This window comes from Seriola lalandi, unplaced genomic scaffold (genome assembly GCF_002814215.2).
Source record: "Seriola lalandi dorsalis isolate HSWRI2012SDOR001 ecotype SW California unplaced genomic scaffold, Sedor1 jcf7180002054901, whole genome shotgun sequence".
Lineage (NCBI taxonomy): Eukaryota > Metazoa > Chordata > Actinopteri > Carangiformes > Carangidae > Seriola > Seriola lalandi.
The window spans coordinates 3,728,759-3,745,767 of NW_019525453.1; the positions used below are offsets into that span (position 1 = coordinate 3,728,759).

The 17,009-nt window shown below is 40.0% G+C and overlaps 1 protein-coding gene across 2 annotated transcripts; it reads right to left on the reverse strand.

Annotated features, from left to right (window-relative positions):
- Positions 1 to 807: 807 nt before the first annotated feature.
- On the reverse strand, positions 808 to 14,420 carry agbl5 (AGBL carboxypeptidase 5). 2 transcript variants are annotated; one of them, XM_023429932.2, is made up of 17 exons: positions 14,315 to 14,420; positions 12,586 to 12,880; positions 12,293 to 12,464; positions 11,980 to 12,146; positions 11,668 to 11,845; positions 11,331 to 11,509; positions 10,186 to 10,717; positions 9,891 to 10,060; positions 8,847 to 8,982; positions 8,336 to 8,553; positions 7,985 to 8,187; positions 7,082 to 7,258; positions 2,822 to 2,952; positions 2,629 to 2,681; positions 2,303 to 2,478; positions 1,703 to 1,836; positions 808 to 1,612 (listed from the first exon to the last, which is right to left on the reverse strand). In XM_023429932.2, exons 2-17 carry the CDS (start codon positions 12,798 to 12,800, stop codon positions 1,535 to 1,537), a joined length of 2,919 nt encoding a protein of 972 aa, XP_023285700.1. In that variant the 5' UTR covers positions 12,801 to 12,880; positions 14,315 to 14,420; the 3' UTR covers positions 808 to 1,534. The 2 variants fall into 2 exon arrangements, with proteins under 2 accessions (XP_023285700.1, XP_023285701.1); XM_023429933.2 differs by lacking the exon at positions 7,082 to 7,258.
- Positions 14,421 to 17,009: the final 2,589 nt, after the last annotated feature.

The following is a 17,009-nucleotide window of genomic DNA, read 5'->3' on the forward strand; positions in this document are numbered from 1 at the left end:
CTGCATTGATTTTTCAGTAAATTCCTCGAGGTTTTCTACACATACATTAAATAAATTGTTATTAAGTTATTGTGCAAAATTTAAAGTACACAAACTTTATTTCAAGTTAATTTAATTATACTTCAAGTTTTTTTACAGTTCCAACATAGTATTGTCTTATTTATATATATGATTTGTTCCCATATTGGTGTGCTGTGGAGCAAAAAGCTCTATAGGAATGTGACAGAAAAAGTATATTCAATACAAATATGTATTACCCATAAATGGTATCAACCCCCCGTTTGGACCTTATCATGTATTAGTATTCATCCCCTTCCAATTCAATGTGAAGTGAGGTAACAAAATTTACATCCATTAGTCATATGTTTAGGTCTGTATCAACTTTGGACTCAAACTTGTTTTTAAGCCACTTGTGCAACTTTGGCTTTATGTATATTTGGAAATTAAACTCCCCAAGTTACAGTTCTTTTGCAGAATACAGAAGGTTTTCCTCTAGCATTTCTCTGTATTCTGGCCTGGTAAAGGTAGATTTACAGCTATGCTTTGATTTTTTTGTTACTTTCTCCTATTTGGTACTTTTCATTAACTTCATGGATTAGTTTGATATTGTCCTCTCCCAACAATTGTTTGGGCTTTCCAGATACAACTGCATTTATCCTAAAATCAGTTGCTACACATGAATTACTAACTTATAGATACACAACACTAACTAATGTTTTACATTTTTACTTAAATAAGTTTGATTTTACAATTTCACATTTGAGTTTCTTTTCTGTTGAGCAGTGTGGTAAAAACAAACCATGAAAAGGTCCAACAGGGGTTGACTCCCTTTTATGGGCATTATAGGCAAAGCACAAACAACTTCTGGAATAATTACATTAAATACACACTTCTCACACATTTGTTTCTAAACACACAAAAGGAAATAAAGGGGGCGGTAAAGGTGCTGTTGTGCGTGTCAGCTGGAATAAAAGTCAACCTTTGCTGTAAGAGTACAAGTGGCTGACTAAAACATATAGTATATCTATCAGTGCATAACAGTATTGGTCAGAGTGCACCTACTGCCTTTTTGTGGGAACAAGCGGCAGAAGACAGAACTAAAATTATAAAAACACAAATGTGAGGTACAGTGATAGAAGCTGAAATGTTTAAAGATATTTCAAGTCACTGGATTTTGATGAGTTGTAAAACTGGGATGGGGAAAGTGTGTGCCTCTCCCCTACCTCAACCACTGCTGTGGTGTCATTGAGCAAGGCACTGAACCCCCAGCTGCTCCAGTAAAGCTACTCAATGTTTGTACTGGGCAGTTATAACTATGTCGAACAGCATGGTTGAATACATCATGCATGCTCTGGAAACTGAATAAATAAAGATAAAAATGATATATTGCACATTAGGATGCCCCAAATAATCCTCCTGTGATGACAATGCCCTCCTTGTTATCAAGATCTAACTGGCTGTGATCACAACATTGTGATTTAGGCTCACATTAAGAAATACAGATATACGAAGTGTCTCCTCTACTGTGCAGTTCCTAAGCTTCTCCACACAGGGTCACTGTCTCACGCATGTTCACAGGCTCAGGCAGCGGCATCGCCGGAGTTTCCTCAACCTTTAAAGACAACAAGGTACAGCCTGGTTAAGTCATTTATTATGTCTTACTGTAATGTTAATTCCACTTGACACAAGTGTCTATTTTCACCTGTTGCAGTGTTTCATCCATCTCTGGTGAAGTTTCTATGATAGCATTTCCTTTATAGTGTAAACTCCTGTCAGTGCCCTTCTTCATTAGTGCCTTAGAGGCCAGCTGCATGGCACCGTCTTTCCCCGACACACCTGCAGAGTGACATAAACGGTAAAGACGTTAACTCAAAACAATAATGCCATGGAGCATTTGAAAATTATGGAACAAGGGAAAATATCCTCTGTAATGCTGAATCAACACACATATTGAAGCCAAATTTAATGGTAAAAATAGTAGCAGTTCAGAAATTCCTACACTGGGGACGAACCAAAACAGTTTCAGGCCATAAAACCAAAGCAATGAGGTTAAAGACAATAGAATGCTATGTATGACTGAGGGGAACTACAGAGTGGGATCACTCTAAATAAATAAATATTGATTAGTGCAGCTTTAAGGTCATGTGGAATCAAACTTTTATGAGATGACCCACTGCAAAACCCTGTCACTGGCCCTGGCCCTATCTTAATTGATCCCATTATTAGTCAGGTGACTCCCTCTAGGCCAAACAGAGCTAATACGACAGCAATACGTGTGTATGTGTGCATATACAGTACATACCTGAGAGTGACAGGTGTCTGTGGAGGCCTGGTTTGAGCAGCTTCCACACCTTCATGGAGGGTGACTCCTCTGGATTACTGCTAACAGGGGTCGTTTTACTGTCCGGTGTGGAAGAGGTGTCAGTTGATCCCAACCTCCGGATGGGGATGCGGCTTATATGAGGCTGTAGTTCACACCTGGGCAGGCAACGAAGAGGTTAATATTTTCACCATTCATGGAGAAATCAAAGCATGGAGAAGGCAAATCTCCATAATATACAATGTCCCACTGTTGCAATGCAGATGTGTATTTTCATTTTCTTCTTCGGTATACAAGATTGGACTCACTTGCTAAATTTGATGGAGGAAAGGATGTGTTCAGGCGCCAACCCTTTAGCAGTCTGCGACAGATGGAGATATTATAGCAAGACTTTGTTAAACAAATGTATATAAAATATATAAGATATATAATAAAAAAATGGGTAATACAAGAAATGAGGAGAATTTGCTCTCTGTGAGTGAGCCAGCAAAGTCAGCTAACCTCTGTACGGGTCTCTGTGGAGTGATGAGTTCGGCACCCTCTCCCCACACGTCCAGGACGCGTGGGGAAAGGCATTCTGGACCAACCCTCTGAACTGTGTCCACCAGCCTGAAAGTCTGGACAGCTGAGGCCTGTTAACCAGATGAAGGGACATGAATACAAAAAAAAAAAAAAAAAAAAAAAAAAAAAAAAAAAAAAAAAAAAAAAACAGAGGGAAGGAGAACAGCAGGTGGCAAATCGGCAACACAACATTCAAAGACAGAGATCTTTTCCAGGACAAAAAACTATTAGGAAATTAAAGTATTTAAAAAATTACAAATGTAACACACATGAATTGCTGAATGTTGATGTATCAGTGGTCAAGAGGACATGTTTTCACAAGATCTCACATGTTGGGTTGAATGATTGTCTTGAGGTTTGACTTTCAAGCACCTTTAACTGTTTGGCAGCAACTGCACTCTACATGGACACTGATAAATAAAGATTACATGCAACAGAGTGAATAGAGAGCAGAGGACTCACACACAGAAGTTGCTTCACAAAAGGATAGTTTTTATTCCAGAGGTTAAACAGAGAGGCGGTAAAGGACAGCAGCACATTTAAGAAGGGGACATTCTTAAAGATGTTACACAGACAAACACTTAACCGTAGTCTGGTATAGAAGGTTAGCACCACATTGAAGGAAACATTCTCATAAGGAGGATAAAGCAGAACGACCTAATGAGAATGTGACTATGCATACAGTGTGTTTCCACCTAAAGCTTTTTCTTTGTTATTCTGGATGAAGATATTTAAGCTTTAGGGTTGAAACAACTGGGAAACAGGACATCAAAGTTCACAGTGAGAAAGCAGAATAAAACTACAGTTTTTCTTTTTCAGGGCACTGGTCTAAAGTGAAAGCTCATGATACATCGTTCCCCACTGGCCTGAATGGAGTGGGCATAGGCTACATGAAACTCATCATCATAGTGACATTAAAGGAGCATTTAGTAAGACTTTTATGTCTCTGTAACACAAAATGACAATCAAATGTTCAGAGGTTGACAGTTTCACACACACTAACATTAATTTGAAAGATTTCTCTATCAGGTCTATGCTCCTTTTTTGGAAAACTTTACATCTAAGTAAAAGAGGATGGATTTTGTTTGACATCTGCTCTAATTAACTCCTTTTTCCTTTCATGAAAAGGTCAACAAAAGTCTTAAATATGCCCCTTTAACTCATCTGTAGTTATTTATATATATATTTTTTAAATGGTACAGTGTTTTAGGCCTGTATATTAAAAAAGCCACTAAATTATGAATACATTTCTCCTATTTTTCCTTCTTCATTGCATCTTGCAAGGGTAAGTTTCTCCAAATAGAGGACAATGCAGATGTAGAGGCAAGACGGATGACCTATCGGATCACAATATAATCCAGGTGTTCTGATAAAAAAGGTTGAGCAGAGCCACCTAGACCTACTGCTTACAACAGAGCAAGGCACACCATAACTACAATGTTGCACAGCACTTAAACAGACGATAGTTACAGCAAGGCCAGATATTCAGAAAGCTATTTTGATCCAATCGATCAAAGGTCTGGTTTATCGGCTGCTCATAAAACCTTTCCAGATCATAGACATTCAACCTCAGCATCTTCAGTCCGTCTAAAATGGCTGGTCTAAAACACAGACCATCATCAAGTACTTGGATGACAGCACACAAAACTGAATTACAGACAAATTACTATAATTCCACAATTCCTCTATGAGGCTTATACATATAGACCAAGACGATGAGATAATTTCTCACCTCTGCAAATCACAAAATATATAAACTTTGACCATCAACTACACACCTGTCAAATTCAATTTACACAACGAAACACACAAATGTGCTTGAATAAATAATGATCAATGCTTTCTTCACCGGCTTGATGACACATAATAAAATTAAAAAAAAAACTCTACACTTTATATACACCAAAACCATTTCTGGAATCTCATTAGAAAATTATTAACACTTGCCAACTTTGACTTGGTCACACTGTTGGAAAAACAAATAATTTTATATGATATTGCTTGTTGGCAGCTCTATGACACAACCCTTTTTTTTCATAACTCCATCATCCTTGAGGATTTAAGCCAGTGATGGTCCGCATGAGGTTTCTGGCAATAGGCTACTCTGTGAATATCATAATGTCAGCACCAAGACTGGACTGACACTGGAATGATACAGGTTTCATTATTATCACAGACTTACACACAAAAATTAAACAACAGACCTTTTACATGTGATTTTTGATCACAAGGATTTAAATGTAGACTACAGAACGCTAAGTCCTACACCGAGCTAACTCCATATATGACTATAATGGGACGGTGTGATCAGTCTGCGACCTGCACTGTTTTACATATTACCATTACAAAGTGAAATCCAAATACACTGGGGAAAGGAACAAAAGATCAGAAAGTGCTTTAAAAGATTTTACAGAAACAGAAGCCACATGTTCAGTCTAATTCTGCAAACCCAATCTCTCAAAAATTAAATAAAATAAATAATTCAAAAATTAAAGTGCAAAATCGCAAAAGTAAATCACATTGTAGCTTAAGAGTAAGAGTAACAGTATTTCCCAAATATCAACACAGTATGGAAATTCTATTAATTTGTTACTTGTATACGGACTGAAAAAGCCACTTACAAGTTCTACTGTAAGGAACCTTTACCCCGTCTCTAGGACAGCCTTCTTCCACCTGCCCAATACTGTGAAAATTAAAATTAACATACTGTCTCAAAGGATGCTAAAAAACTAATCCATGCATTTGTTTCCTCCAGACTGGACTACTGTAATTCCATATTATCAGGGTGTCCCAATAACTCAGTGAAAAGCCTCCAAATGCTGCAGAATGAGTACTGACAGGAACTAGAAAAAGAGCTCATATTTCTCCTGTGTTAGCTTCACTGCACTGACTCCCTATAAAATCCAGAATAGAATGTAAAATCCTCCTCCTTACATATAAAGCCCTTAATGACCGAACTACACCAATCTTAAAGAGCTCAAAGTACTCCATTATCCCAACAGTGCTCTCCGCTCTCAAAATGCAGGTCGACTTGTGGTTCCTAGAGTTACCAAGAGTAGAATGTGAGGCAGAAACTTCAGTTATCAGGCTCCTCTCCTGTGGAACCAGCACCTAGTTTGGGTTTGGGAGGCAGACACTTCTCTACATTTAAGATAAAGGCTTAAAACTTCCCTCTTTCATAAAGATTATAGTTAGGGCTGGCTCAGGTGAACCATCCCATAGTTATACTGCTATAGGCCTAGACTGCTAGGGGAACTTCCATGACGCACTGAGCACTTCTTCTCTCTCCCACTCACCCCCCTCTTTCTCCTCTCACCCCAACCGGTCGAGGGAGGTTTCTTGCTGTTAGAAGGGAGTTTTTCCTCTTCACTGTTGCCAAGTGCTGCTCATAGTGAGAACTGTTTCTCTCTGTAATATTATAAGGTTGTGACCCTGTAAAGTGCCTTGAGATAATGTATGTTATGATTTGGCGCTACTTATATAAATAAAACTGAATTGAATTTAATCCATTCGTATAATATTTCTAATATCAATGTATACTGTTAATATCTACTGTATATTCTGCAAGTTCAAGGACACAATGGAGATTATGTAGCTAAGCAACTGCCGCACATTGCTAAACACATTCACACACTAACTGGTCTGCTTTGGTTAGTAAAGAGAGTCCACAAGAACTATGTCAGAAGGTTGTGTGTTACACAATGCTTGATTTAACGTTGGTAATGAAAGGAAAAACGTTTCTCAACACATTTCAGTCATAATTGAGATTTGAGGAACATTTGCACTCTCAAGTGTATCATTTATCCTAAGGTGCTAATACTGTAGATACATGTAATTATGCAGATATGTGCAGAAGGAAAAACAAAAACAAATATTTGAGGAAAAGTTAGAAGAGCTAGCACCAGTAATGTTTCAATCACACACTCACAGACATACACCAGATAGCAATTTGCACTTACACTCACTCTGTCCACCCACACACACACGCGCACGCACGCACGCACGCACGCACGCACGCACACAGAGGCCCTCACAGGTTAGGTTAGATTCAGTCCTGGGTGGGCCCAGTTGGAGTGTTGGTGGCCGGTGGTAGGCTCTGAAGGAGAAGGGGGCTCAGTTTGGAGAGCAGCCCGGGGCGGGGCAGAGCCTGCAGGGAGGGGAGCAAGGTGGAGAGGCTGGGGGGCTGGAGGGAGTACAGACCTGTCATACTGACGGAGGCCGGGAGGGGACAGGAGCCCGCAGCACACACTGAGGAAGACGAGGAGGAGGAGGAGGAAGGGGGTGAGAGTGGGGGACGTAAGGGTGTGTGGCTGTTGCTGGGGGACCGTAGGATGGAGCGGTGGTGGGGGGGACGTCTCTTCTCCTGAGGCTTAGGGTCTACAGAGAGGAAGACACATACGCACACCAACTCAGAGACATGCGGGGATTGTGTGCAACACAAAGTGGGTACCTGTGGAAACTGCCGTTCACAAGAGCCATGTACTGAGGCACAGCAGATGTTAAAATCCTCCAGGTAAGCTAATTGCTGGCCTGTAGTCATAATCAATCTGAATAATGGAAAAATATGCTAATTTTTCCACCCAAACAATCAATTTGGTTGTGGTGCCTAGGAACAGGGCTCATTAAAACACAAAAGTCATGCAGTCTCATCCTCATTTTGAGCAGGACTACAGTTGAAGGTGACAAAATGCATGCACAGACAACAGCAGCGGGTGGAGTCATGCTCAGGTCATGCAGGGGTCATGCTCATATTACAGGCCAGAGACATCCAGGACAAGAATCCATTTGTTGATGTCTGTAAAATAGAAATCCTCCCAAGCCTGGGGCCCAGTTCACATCACTGTAACAGTAAACCTGAAGCTGACTATTACAGACATTGACACACCAATCTGGCATCCTAAAAGAACCACACTACCTAAAAGAGCCCACTACCAGCCATCAACCGTTCATCAGCATCAGTAAAAACAGAGGACGGCAGCCACAAGAGCCACTAAGAGACAGAACGTGTAACGTTGAGAGAGGAAAAGAGAAGAGTGGAGAAACACCCAGGAAGAGGAAACCAGCAACCAGTATGACAGGCAGATTGTTGAGAGGTCAGCTTACCCCTGACTGGCCCGAGTGTCTTGTTGCCTCCACGTCCACTTGTGTGTGTGCTGTTGTGCTGCGTGTGAGTTCTGGGTGGGGGGCAGCCAAAAGTAAAGCTTGGAGAGCTGTGCATCTTTGGGGAGGGTGTCTGGCTGCTGCTACTGTGGCTGTTGCAGCGAATGCGGCTGAGGGTGTTCTCCGAAGCTGAACCAGACAGACAGCTGCATGGGAAAAAAAATAAATCACAGAAAAAAAAAAAAAAAAAAACCTCAACACAGAGCCAATCAAACGGTTTGTTCCACATGAAAACTCAACATACTTAAGTACACATTTTTGTGTAAGTTGTTTGGCTTCTTTGTTTGAACTCACTTGTTGAAATTCTTTGGCGGTGAAGCCTTGCTGCCATTGTGGTGTATTCTTGGTGGAGGGTGAGAGTGGATGTGTGTGTTCAGGCCTTTAGTGTTGCGTACGTGTTTGAGGATCCAGGCTCGGAGATTTGTCAGGCAGCTGTGCTCCGACAGAACCAGTCTTGGCCAGGGGTTACACTCTGCCATATCCAGGGCTGAGACAGCCACGGCACGCCCCACCTGATGCACAGTATCACTTGAGTTTACTTCAGAACTGCCTTGTCTTGTTAGGTAAATTTTGTTTGCAGATAGATTCTGTAGTTCATTTCACAAACATTTTCACCACATTTCAATAAACATGTGTTCCAGTCGGAATTATCAGCTGCTGACAGTGAGTCAATAGCTTGGGATGATATGAGTTGAAAGGATTTCATTCATGTTCCCAAAAAACTACGATCCTGACACAGTGAAATAAATTGAATGAATTGAATGAGATGAAATACCTGTAAAACAAACCACTCTTTTCCTCCTACCTGTTCAAATATTTCTGGAGTGTATTTTGGAGGGAATGATGGAGGTGGAGGAGGGGTTGCCCGTCCGTTGTCATGGCAGGCAGGTGGAATGGTGTTCATGCTTTTTCCTGTGTTGTAGTTGCACTCCAGAGTGTAGCTGTCGGGGAGAATAACAGAAACATGACCAACTATTCCTACAGCTATTGTTTCGTACTAGGGCTGGGATGATTATCCGACGTAATCGACGTTGTCGATTATAAAAATTATTCGATGTGGAATTTTAGTGTCAACGCGTCGTGTAAAACCACACAGGGAAAATGTTCATAGAACAAAACCGGAACTTTCTAATGGGACCGTTTATATCCATCGTCTTTGGTTTACCCGGATACAAGCGCAGCGCAAGGGCTGGGACAACGCTGTGATGTAATTGAAGTCATTTACTACATGAATGATTTGCGTCTGTGTAATCTATTTGAACAACATGGCGCCGTCTACCAGCAGTACGACGGAGCGTGTGGAGCAACACACGGCAAAAAAGGCTTGCACACGGTCCTCCAAAGTTTTGGAATACTTTAATCTTGACACCAACGGTGCGGAAGTCTGCAGATTCTGCAAAGTGCATCTGGCATATCACTCTAGCACGACAGTCATGCACGAGCACATAAAGAGGAAACACCCTGGTGCAGTGTGTGTGTGTGTTGGACGGGGCAAATTGTTATATTAAATGACTAACTGGAAAATAATTGCAATAAAATTACTGTTAGGTTAATAAAAAAAATAATCCTTAGATTAGTCAAATAATCGAAAAGAATAATCACTAGATTAATCGTTTAAAGAATAATCGTTTGGGACACACTGTCTGTATTTTGATCAAATTAACAAACATTAAAGATGCACGATTAACAGTGGGATAATTACACATCCTTGAATTTCTGATAACCTTACAATTGACTCAATTCAAAACCCAAAGGAGTATTGAAAATAGATTAAAAAGTTGCAATGTGCTATTTGAACTGACCACTGAACATCACCTATTGAAGTGGTGTGTATTCATTGAAATCTGACCTGTGAAGCAGCCCTATGGCCTTGTGAATGGCCACTCGCCCGCTGCCTTCTTTGGACTGCCCATCTCTCTTGTCTCGTGCATACATGTTTTTCTCTGAGAAGTTACAGCCAAGGAAATCAAAGTGGGCAGAGTTCACAGCGATCAGCCTTGGGTACAGCATGTTTTCTACCTGAAGACAGAGGAAAGGGAGTGGAGTGAAGCTAAGAAAAACTTTGACAATAACACAAAATATCATCTGACATTGTTCCAGAAATATACCAAGGTAAGGGTTGGAATACACAGACAATCTTTTACCTGCTGGCTCTCATTGGGAAGGCTGTTTCCATACATGAAACATCCACGTTTGGAGGCGTGGCCATGTAAGTCCACATAATATGCCACGCCTCCCTCCTGGGGTGGAATTGATTCCTGTTCCTCCACCTGTGGGACTGTTACCTCTACAGTAACAGGGGCTACAGTCTCTGAAGAGATTGATGAACTGTTCTGGTCTCCTTTCCCTGTCTCTGTGGTAACCCAGACATTTTCTTCCATCACCATGGGAACTTCGGGCTGTGCAGGATTTTCTTCCTTCTCTACCGTTTGTTGGTTCACGCTGACGTCAAGGGCGGTGAGGGGAGGGGCTTGATGCTGATTGGCGGGTTTGATGTTCAGGGGCGTGGTCTGTGTGTGTGAAGGGCTGTTAAAGTGAGTGCCGGATTGTGTAATGTGCAAGCGGTTGTGCATGTGGTGGTAGAGCAACAGTGTTTTGGCTCCATAGATGGATGGGTGCAGCTCGGGGCTGGGGTTCAGGTATTGTCTGTTCAAGTTCACTCCTCTGGAATCAGTCCTTCAAAACAGAGACAGATTGCTAGTAATTAAAAAACTGTAATAATCTTCTGTATAACCGAAGGGCTTTTTCTAGCATACTAATTACAAGCAGTGTTTGTTTAAAGAGAAGATGGTTCAGATGCTATTTTAAGGTACACATCATTCCAGATTTGTGATGCACAGAGCTGTACAGAGAAAAACCACCAGGAACAATTACCAGTATATCACTATTTAGTTATATGGTTAAAATAAGTAAATAATGCTTCCAAAATAAGGTCTGTGGTAGGAGAGAAATCTGATTACTGACTTGTGGCATGTTTATATGTAGACTTACAGTAATCAGGTTATTATAGTGCATGTAAACATGTTCAACAGTTTCCTGTGTTACTCGATTTCACTGTTGGTTTAGTAAACAAGACTCCTGTTATACATTTTATGGGATCTATTTGCAAGTCAAAAATCCTGCCAAGTAACTCATATGAGCCACTGTTACCTGTTGTAACTACCTGTAACTGTAATTTAACCCTTTTACAAGGTAAGTCACATCATGACATAAATAACACAAAACATTTATGAGAAATGTAATGAATGATGAGTTTAATGCAAACCATATATGTATGTGAAATTCTTACCTGTAATGTCCACGTACAACCCCGTCTGGATTGAGCATAGGAATGAGCTTGAACACAAACATGTTTCGAAGTGCATGAGCACGTGGGTCATCTCTTCTTAGGATAAAGTTTAGGAAACCATTAAACACAAAGGATGAGGGCGTCTCCCCTGGGTGTACCCGACTGCTGAGGAAAAACACCTGCAAACAGACACACCAACAAGGGTCAGCTGCATCTCTTTGAGATTATTAGGTAATTCCACATCAGCCTCAGCCTTAAATGTTGTCATTAAAAGCCACTAAAAGTGTAACATTACAAACGACAATACTGATTGTGTTTATGCACAACTGAGTCATACCCTTTTGCTGGAAAAGCGATGTGGTCTTGGAGTGTTGTTGTCGGGAAACAGCTTAGGCAGCCGGGGTTCTCTCTCTTCGTGCATCCCGTTGCAGTTGGTCACAGTGAGCAGGTCCACCCTATTGCCATCCAGAGAGTGGCACAGCAACTCGCGATGATAATACACACTGCCCGGTGCACTGGCAGAGGGCACAGGCGAGGACAGAGATTTCAGAGAGTGAGAGTTGAAAAGAGAGAGGCATTTTACTTACAAATACATGTCAATTGACATGTATTGCATGTGTTGTGGGGGGTTGTATTGTGTATGTTTTACCTGATTGGACTGAGTTTAGCAGCATTGGGGTAGCTCTCATCCAACTGCTGCAGCATCTCCTGGCACTCACTGTATGAGAATGGGTAGCAGAAGGAGAAGTAGGTGGTAGCCCCCCGCACCTCCAACAGCCGGTGAGTGAATGAGAGAATGAACTGGTTTTCTACAATCTGGAAAGCGATAGAATAAAGGAAGAAGAGACATATTATTAGAAAGATAATTATAGTTGTCAGGAAGCCAGACTGACAGCACTCTGCCTCATTGGTTCCTGTTGCCCACATCCTCTGCCTGACAGCCTCTGAGTGTGTGTATATACCTCAGATGTGGGTCTGTCTCGGATCCTTTCCCATCGGTTCTTGCCAGGTAAAGTGCGCACAAGAGGAGCCATACCCTGGCTATACAGCTTCCTCTGGTTATTCATGTTCATCACATTGATCTTAAGTATCTTCCCAGGTGCTGCACCCCGCACACTGAAGTAAAACCAGGATCTGAAACACAAAAACAGTGCAGAAAGTAAAGATATTTATCTACAAAGAAGCATTGTTCGTGCCTTTTGTCCTCTCATGTAAACAACAAAATACCTTCTACAAAAGCAGAAGTTTTTTTTACCTGTTTCCGTTCTCATGCTCAGTACCAGCACAGTCTGGCTGAGTCCACACATTGAACTCATAGTCAGGGGTAATAGTAGACCCTGAGGGGGCACTCCCACTGGAAGCTGTATCAGAGGAAGGGCTGGAGCTGCCCTTCTCCACCTTCTCCACACGTGCGAGGTTTCCTGAGTCAAACTTGGAGCTGAACACAATATTACCAAACCGAGCCTCCATGGTTCTGAACTCTGGCCTCTTTGACTTTTCTCCCCTCAGGTTCTTTGTGATGAGCCAGTCAGAGGTCTGACATAGAAAGTCTGTTATGAAATCAGAAAAACAAAAACACATTTACACTCACAAAAAATATAAAGAAAGAAAAAATGTAGGGATGCTTGTGCTGTCATTTCTGGCAAAATGAGTTGAAACAAGAGTGATAAATGGATCCAAAAACTCAGACAGCCCTTTAGTCTTACATGAAGCAACCTGTATTGGAATGACACAGTGGCACAGCTACAGTATTCTGGGCTATAGGAAAAAATATTTCTCAGTTCTAGGCCCATTTTGCAACTCACACATGTCTAAGTAAACTGATGTGCTTATAAACACACAATTACTGACTGTTTGTCTCAGCAATGACCAAAGTGCTTACTATATACCTGACCTCAAACAACAAATTTCCTGCTTACCTGTCAGCTCCAAAAAAAAAGGTGTCATCATACAGTTAATTCATTTTCACCTTTTATGACACCCAAACAGCATGCATGCCACTTAAAAGGCACAGTGGCTGGTCTCAGTCAGTCATATTCAAAATATCTCCACTCTAGTACTGACAAGCCATGACACTAATTCTACATGTTTAAAAATTGCAGTTGCTTGTAACAGCTTAGTCTTGGTAGTAATATCTTTGTTTTGTCTACCTAAAAGACAATCCAGTGAGGAAATTAAATATATCTATAATTGACATTATGACTCACTTATAACTATGGAGATATCTGGAGTTCACATTTCGATAGTCAAAACTGAACTTCATATATCTTTAAATGGAGGCACCAAGCAAAAGTAACTCGGTAACTCAGTCTTACTTGTAATTAGAGATATCATGTCGATGAAACATTTTTACTCGCTTATATGCAAATCAAGCATTTATATACAGCATATGAAGTCAACACATAACAGCGACAACCTGAGGACCATAGAGAAACTACAACCATGGTCAAACTATATGCAATATTATCTTCATTGGCACTCCAGTGTTAGCTAGACCCCCGTAATCACTGTACCACTGGCGCAGATAAACCGATGCATGGTTGTCCATCACTTATGAGAACATGACTACACCTCTGTTCAGAGGGATACAATAATGGCTGCTGTTTGGTTTCAGTAACAGAGTAATAACAACAACAGCTGACCGAGACATCTAGCACACAATAAAGGGGGTGTGAAGTCTCGGCTGCAAGCGTTACACTCGGTTCACAAAATGCTCTCATTTAACGCTATTTAAATGAGAAAATGCTAGCTAACAGTTACTACCATGCTAGACTTAGCGGCCAATATTGTACCGTTAATGTTACAGCTAATAATGCTAGCATACGTTTCTAAGCTACTGAGGCTAACTTAGCTACCGAACTAGCAGTCGGTGCTCGAAACGAAACGTCTTTTTTTACTGAATGTGCATTTTTTCGTCGCAACATTGTCACAGCATTTTAGCTGCACCAATGTTTTAACACGAGACAATTAATTTTCAGTCTTACTAGGTTATTTTCGACCGATGTCCATTTTTGTTTTCACCGTCCTTCCTTCTTCACCCTCAATTCATTGGTCTCTCTGCTGCGTTCAGGTTTCCCTGTAGAAATGAAAGATGCCTGGAAATTTCCTCGTCTCTAATCCGAGCAGTAACAAGTGGTAAGACGTTTGTTATTATGGACGGGCACCGACAGGGCAATAATTGTGGTATTAGAACAAAGTGGAGAAGTAATTATCCGATATTAGCATTCAGAGATAATAAGGACTATAAATATATTCATACACTCCAATCTTATACTAATCAACTGACCAACATTGTTCTTATAACAATACGACGACTCTTTATGGTGGCTATTCAGTGCTAAATACACAAATATTACGGAAAAAAATGTACATGAGCAAGAAAAGATAAATGTAAAAAAAAAAAGAAAGAAAAAAAAGTTAAACTAAAAATCAAAAAACAAACTCCAGCAACAAAATATTAAACTCACCAACAATACTATTTCATCCTGTGGTCAGGACAGGGTTATGTACTCAGAGTAACCAGAAAAGAGTTTGAGAGAGTGTACTAAACCTGAAAAGACTTTGGTAAAGAAACATTATTCAGGATATTATTTATTCCAAAGTCTAAGAAAACCAATTTGTGATAGTATTGCATAATAAAACTTAATTGGTTGAATGGAGATGATCCCAAGAACTAACTATCTAGAAATCATAGAAACTATCATAGAAATATGAACTAAGGCAGATGTGACACCTATTATAGGCACTTAGATGTTAACTTAGAAATTAATAAATTAAAAAGGTTAAGTCTTTAACCTTACTTAAACCTGTAATGATTGATTTTCTGGTCACTTGGCAAACGTAAATCTAATATTTACTTTCCTTTTTGTTCTGTTTTGTTTTCAACCCTCCCCTGAGGAAAATATCTGTCTCCTTGGCTGCTGAATGGTCCACAGTGTTTCCCAACCAGTATCTAGCTTTGTCTGTCATTTGGTGCTGAGCAAGTAGCATAGAGTGGCTTTTTAGAAGTTTTTCTCTTAGAGCTGCATTCTGTGTGGCCAAAAATGAAGGTGACACTGATAAGAGCGGTGATAGTGAAAGCAGCAGAAGTGAAAACGCGCTGTAAAAGCAAAATAATGAACTGAAAGATGCTAAAACTCTTTATAGAGCAGAGGGGAACAGCAGAGTTGGATGATAAATTTCTGTAGGTTCATCACAAACAGTGCCTTTCACATTACATATAATCATCTGATCAATTGTTCATATACAATTATTGATCAGAGCAGCTTTAAGATCCATCTAGTGCAGCTGATCCAGAGAAAGGCCACATAATGTTGTTCATTCAGTATTATTTCCTCCACAAATTTGCTCATGTATTCACTGGGAGAAAAAAGTTAATAGTAAAACAGTTTTTTCTGCTTGCAATATTGAAATGGTTGGTTACTTTTTTGAATCATGTGTCATATCACAAACAATCTCATCATCTCAGAACAACATTGTGGCTTAATCATTTTGAAAACGAAAACGAAACATTATTTTCTTGAGAATAGAAGTCTAATTCCAAGCAATTGAAAATGTGAGTAAACTCAACTTGAAGATACACTTTATTTCCGCTCAGAAAGTTAAGTTACACAAGTTGTTTAACTAGGCTAATGCTAATTTGTTGCTTGAATTAAAAACAAAAAAACAAAAAACTGTTTCATTATCCATTCAAACACTATTTCAACTCAAAATTTCAAGGAAAATAACTTCAACTATATATATACCAACTGCAATTTCAAGTAAAGTTTACTCAGGCTTTTAACGCAGCAATATAACTTAAGTTTTCAAATGAGGTGGACTAATGTTTTTAATTGTTATTCTTTATCTTGATTAATCATGGCAAGTTTGCAAGTTTCCTTTGCTTCAGAGAAATTATGATATTTGATCATGCGCACTTTATGTTTTATTTACAGAGAGAAAATTGGGGGAAAAAACTGAGTCACTCTAAAATGAGTGGCTCAAAACAATATGTGAAGAAACAGTAAGAAATTGCTGGTTAAATCTTTTTTATCTATATGTTTCAAAGGTACCGCCAAATATGATACTGGAAACATGTTAGAACTGTGGCAATTTGAATTTTACACTAGCTCATGTGATTCATGTAATGTGAGTATTGATTCACACATATGTGAAGGTGCTGTGTGATAAATCTTCCAGCGAACAGTTTCACAAGTGACTTTCTATTCAGGGAAAACACAGTTCTTTCAGTGGCAGGTTACCACCTAGAGAGTAGATGGTGAAGATAATGGTCTGTTTAAATATAGACTTTCCTCTCATATGAAACTGTGTTACTTTGACAGGTGCTGATATTGATGCTCTTTGTATTGTACCTGGATTTCGCGAGAGAGAGGACTTCTTCACCTCCTTCTATGAGAGACTGAAAGCTCAGGGGGAGGTCAGAGACATACAGGTTAGTAATAAGTGATTTATTGTGTACAAGTCAATGGACATTTTTCTCCCTAGTAAGAGTTTTCCTTAGGCCATTGAAGAGGCATTTATCCCTGTCATCAAACTGTTCTATGATGGAAATGAAGTAATTTGTCAAGAGAAATAAATAAAAACTCTACAGTCTGCTGTATCCTCAATTAAAGTTTTACCTTCTTGATGACGAGATGTCACAAAACAAAGATAACCTCTGCATCAGGTGTCTCAATGATA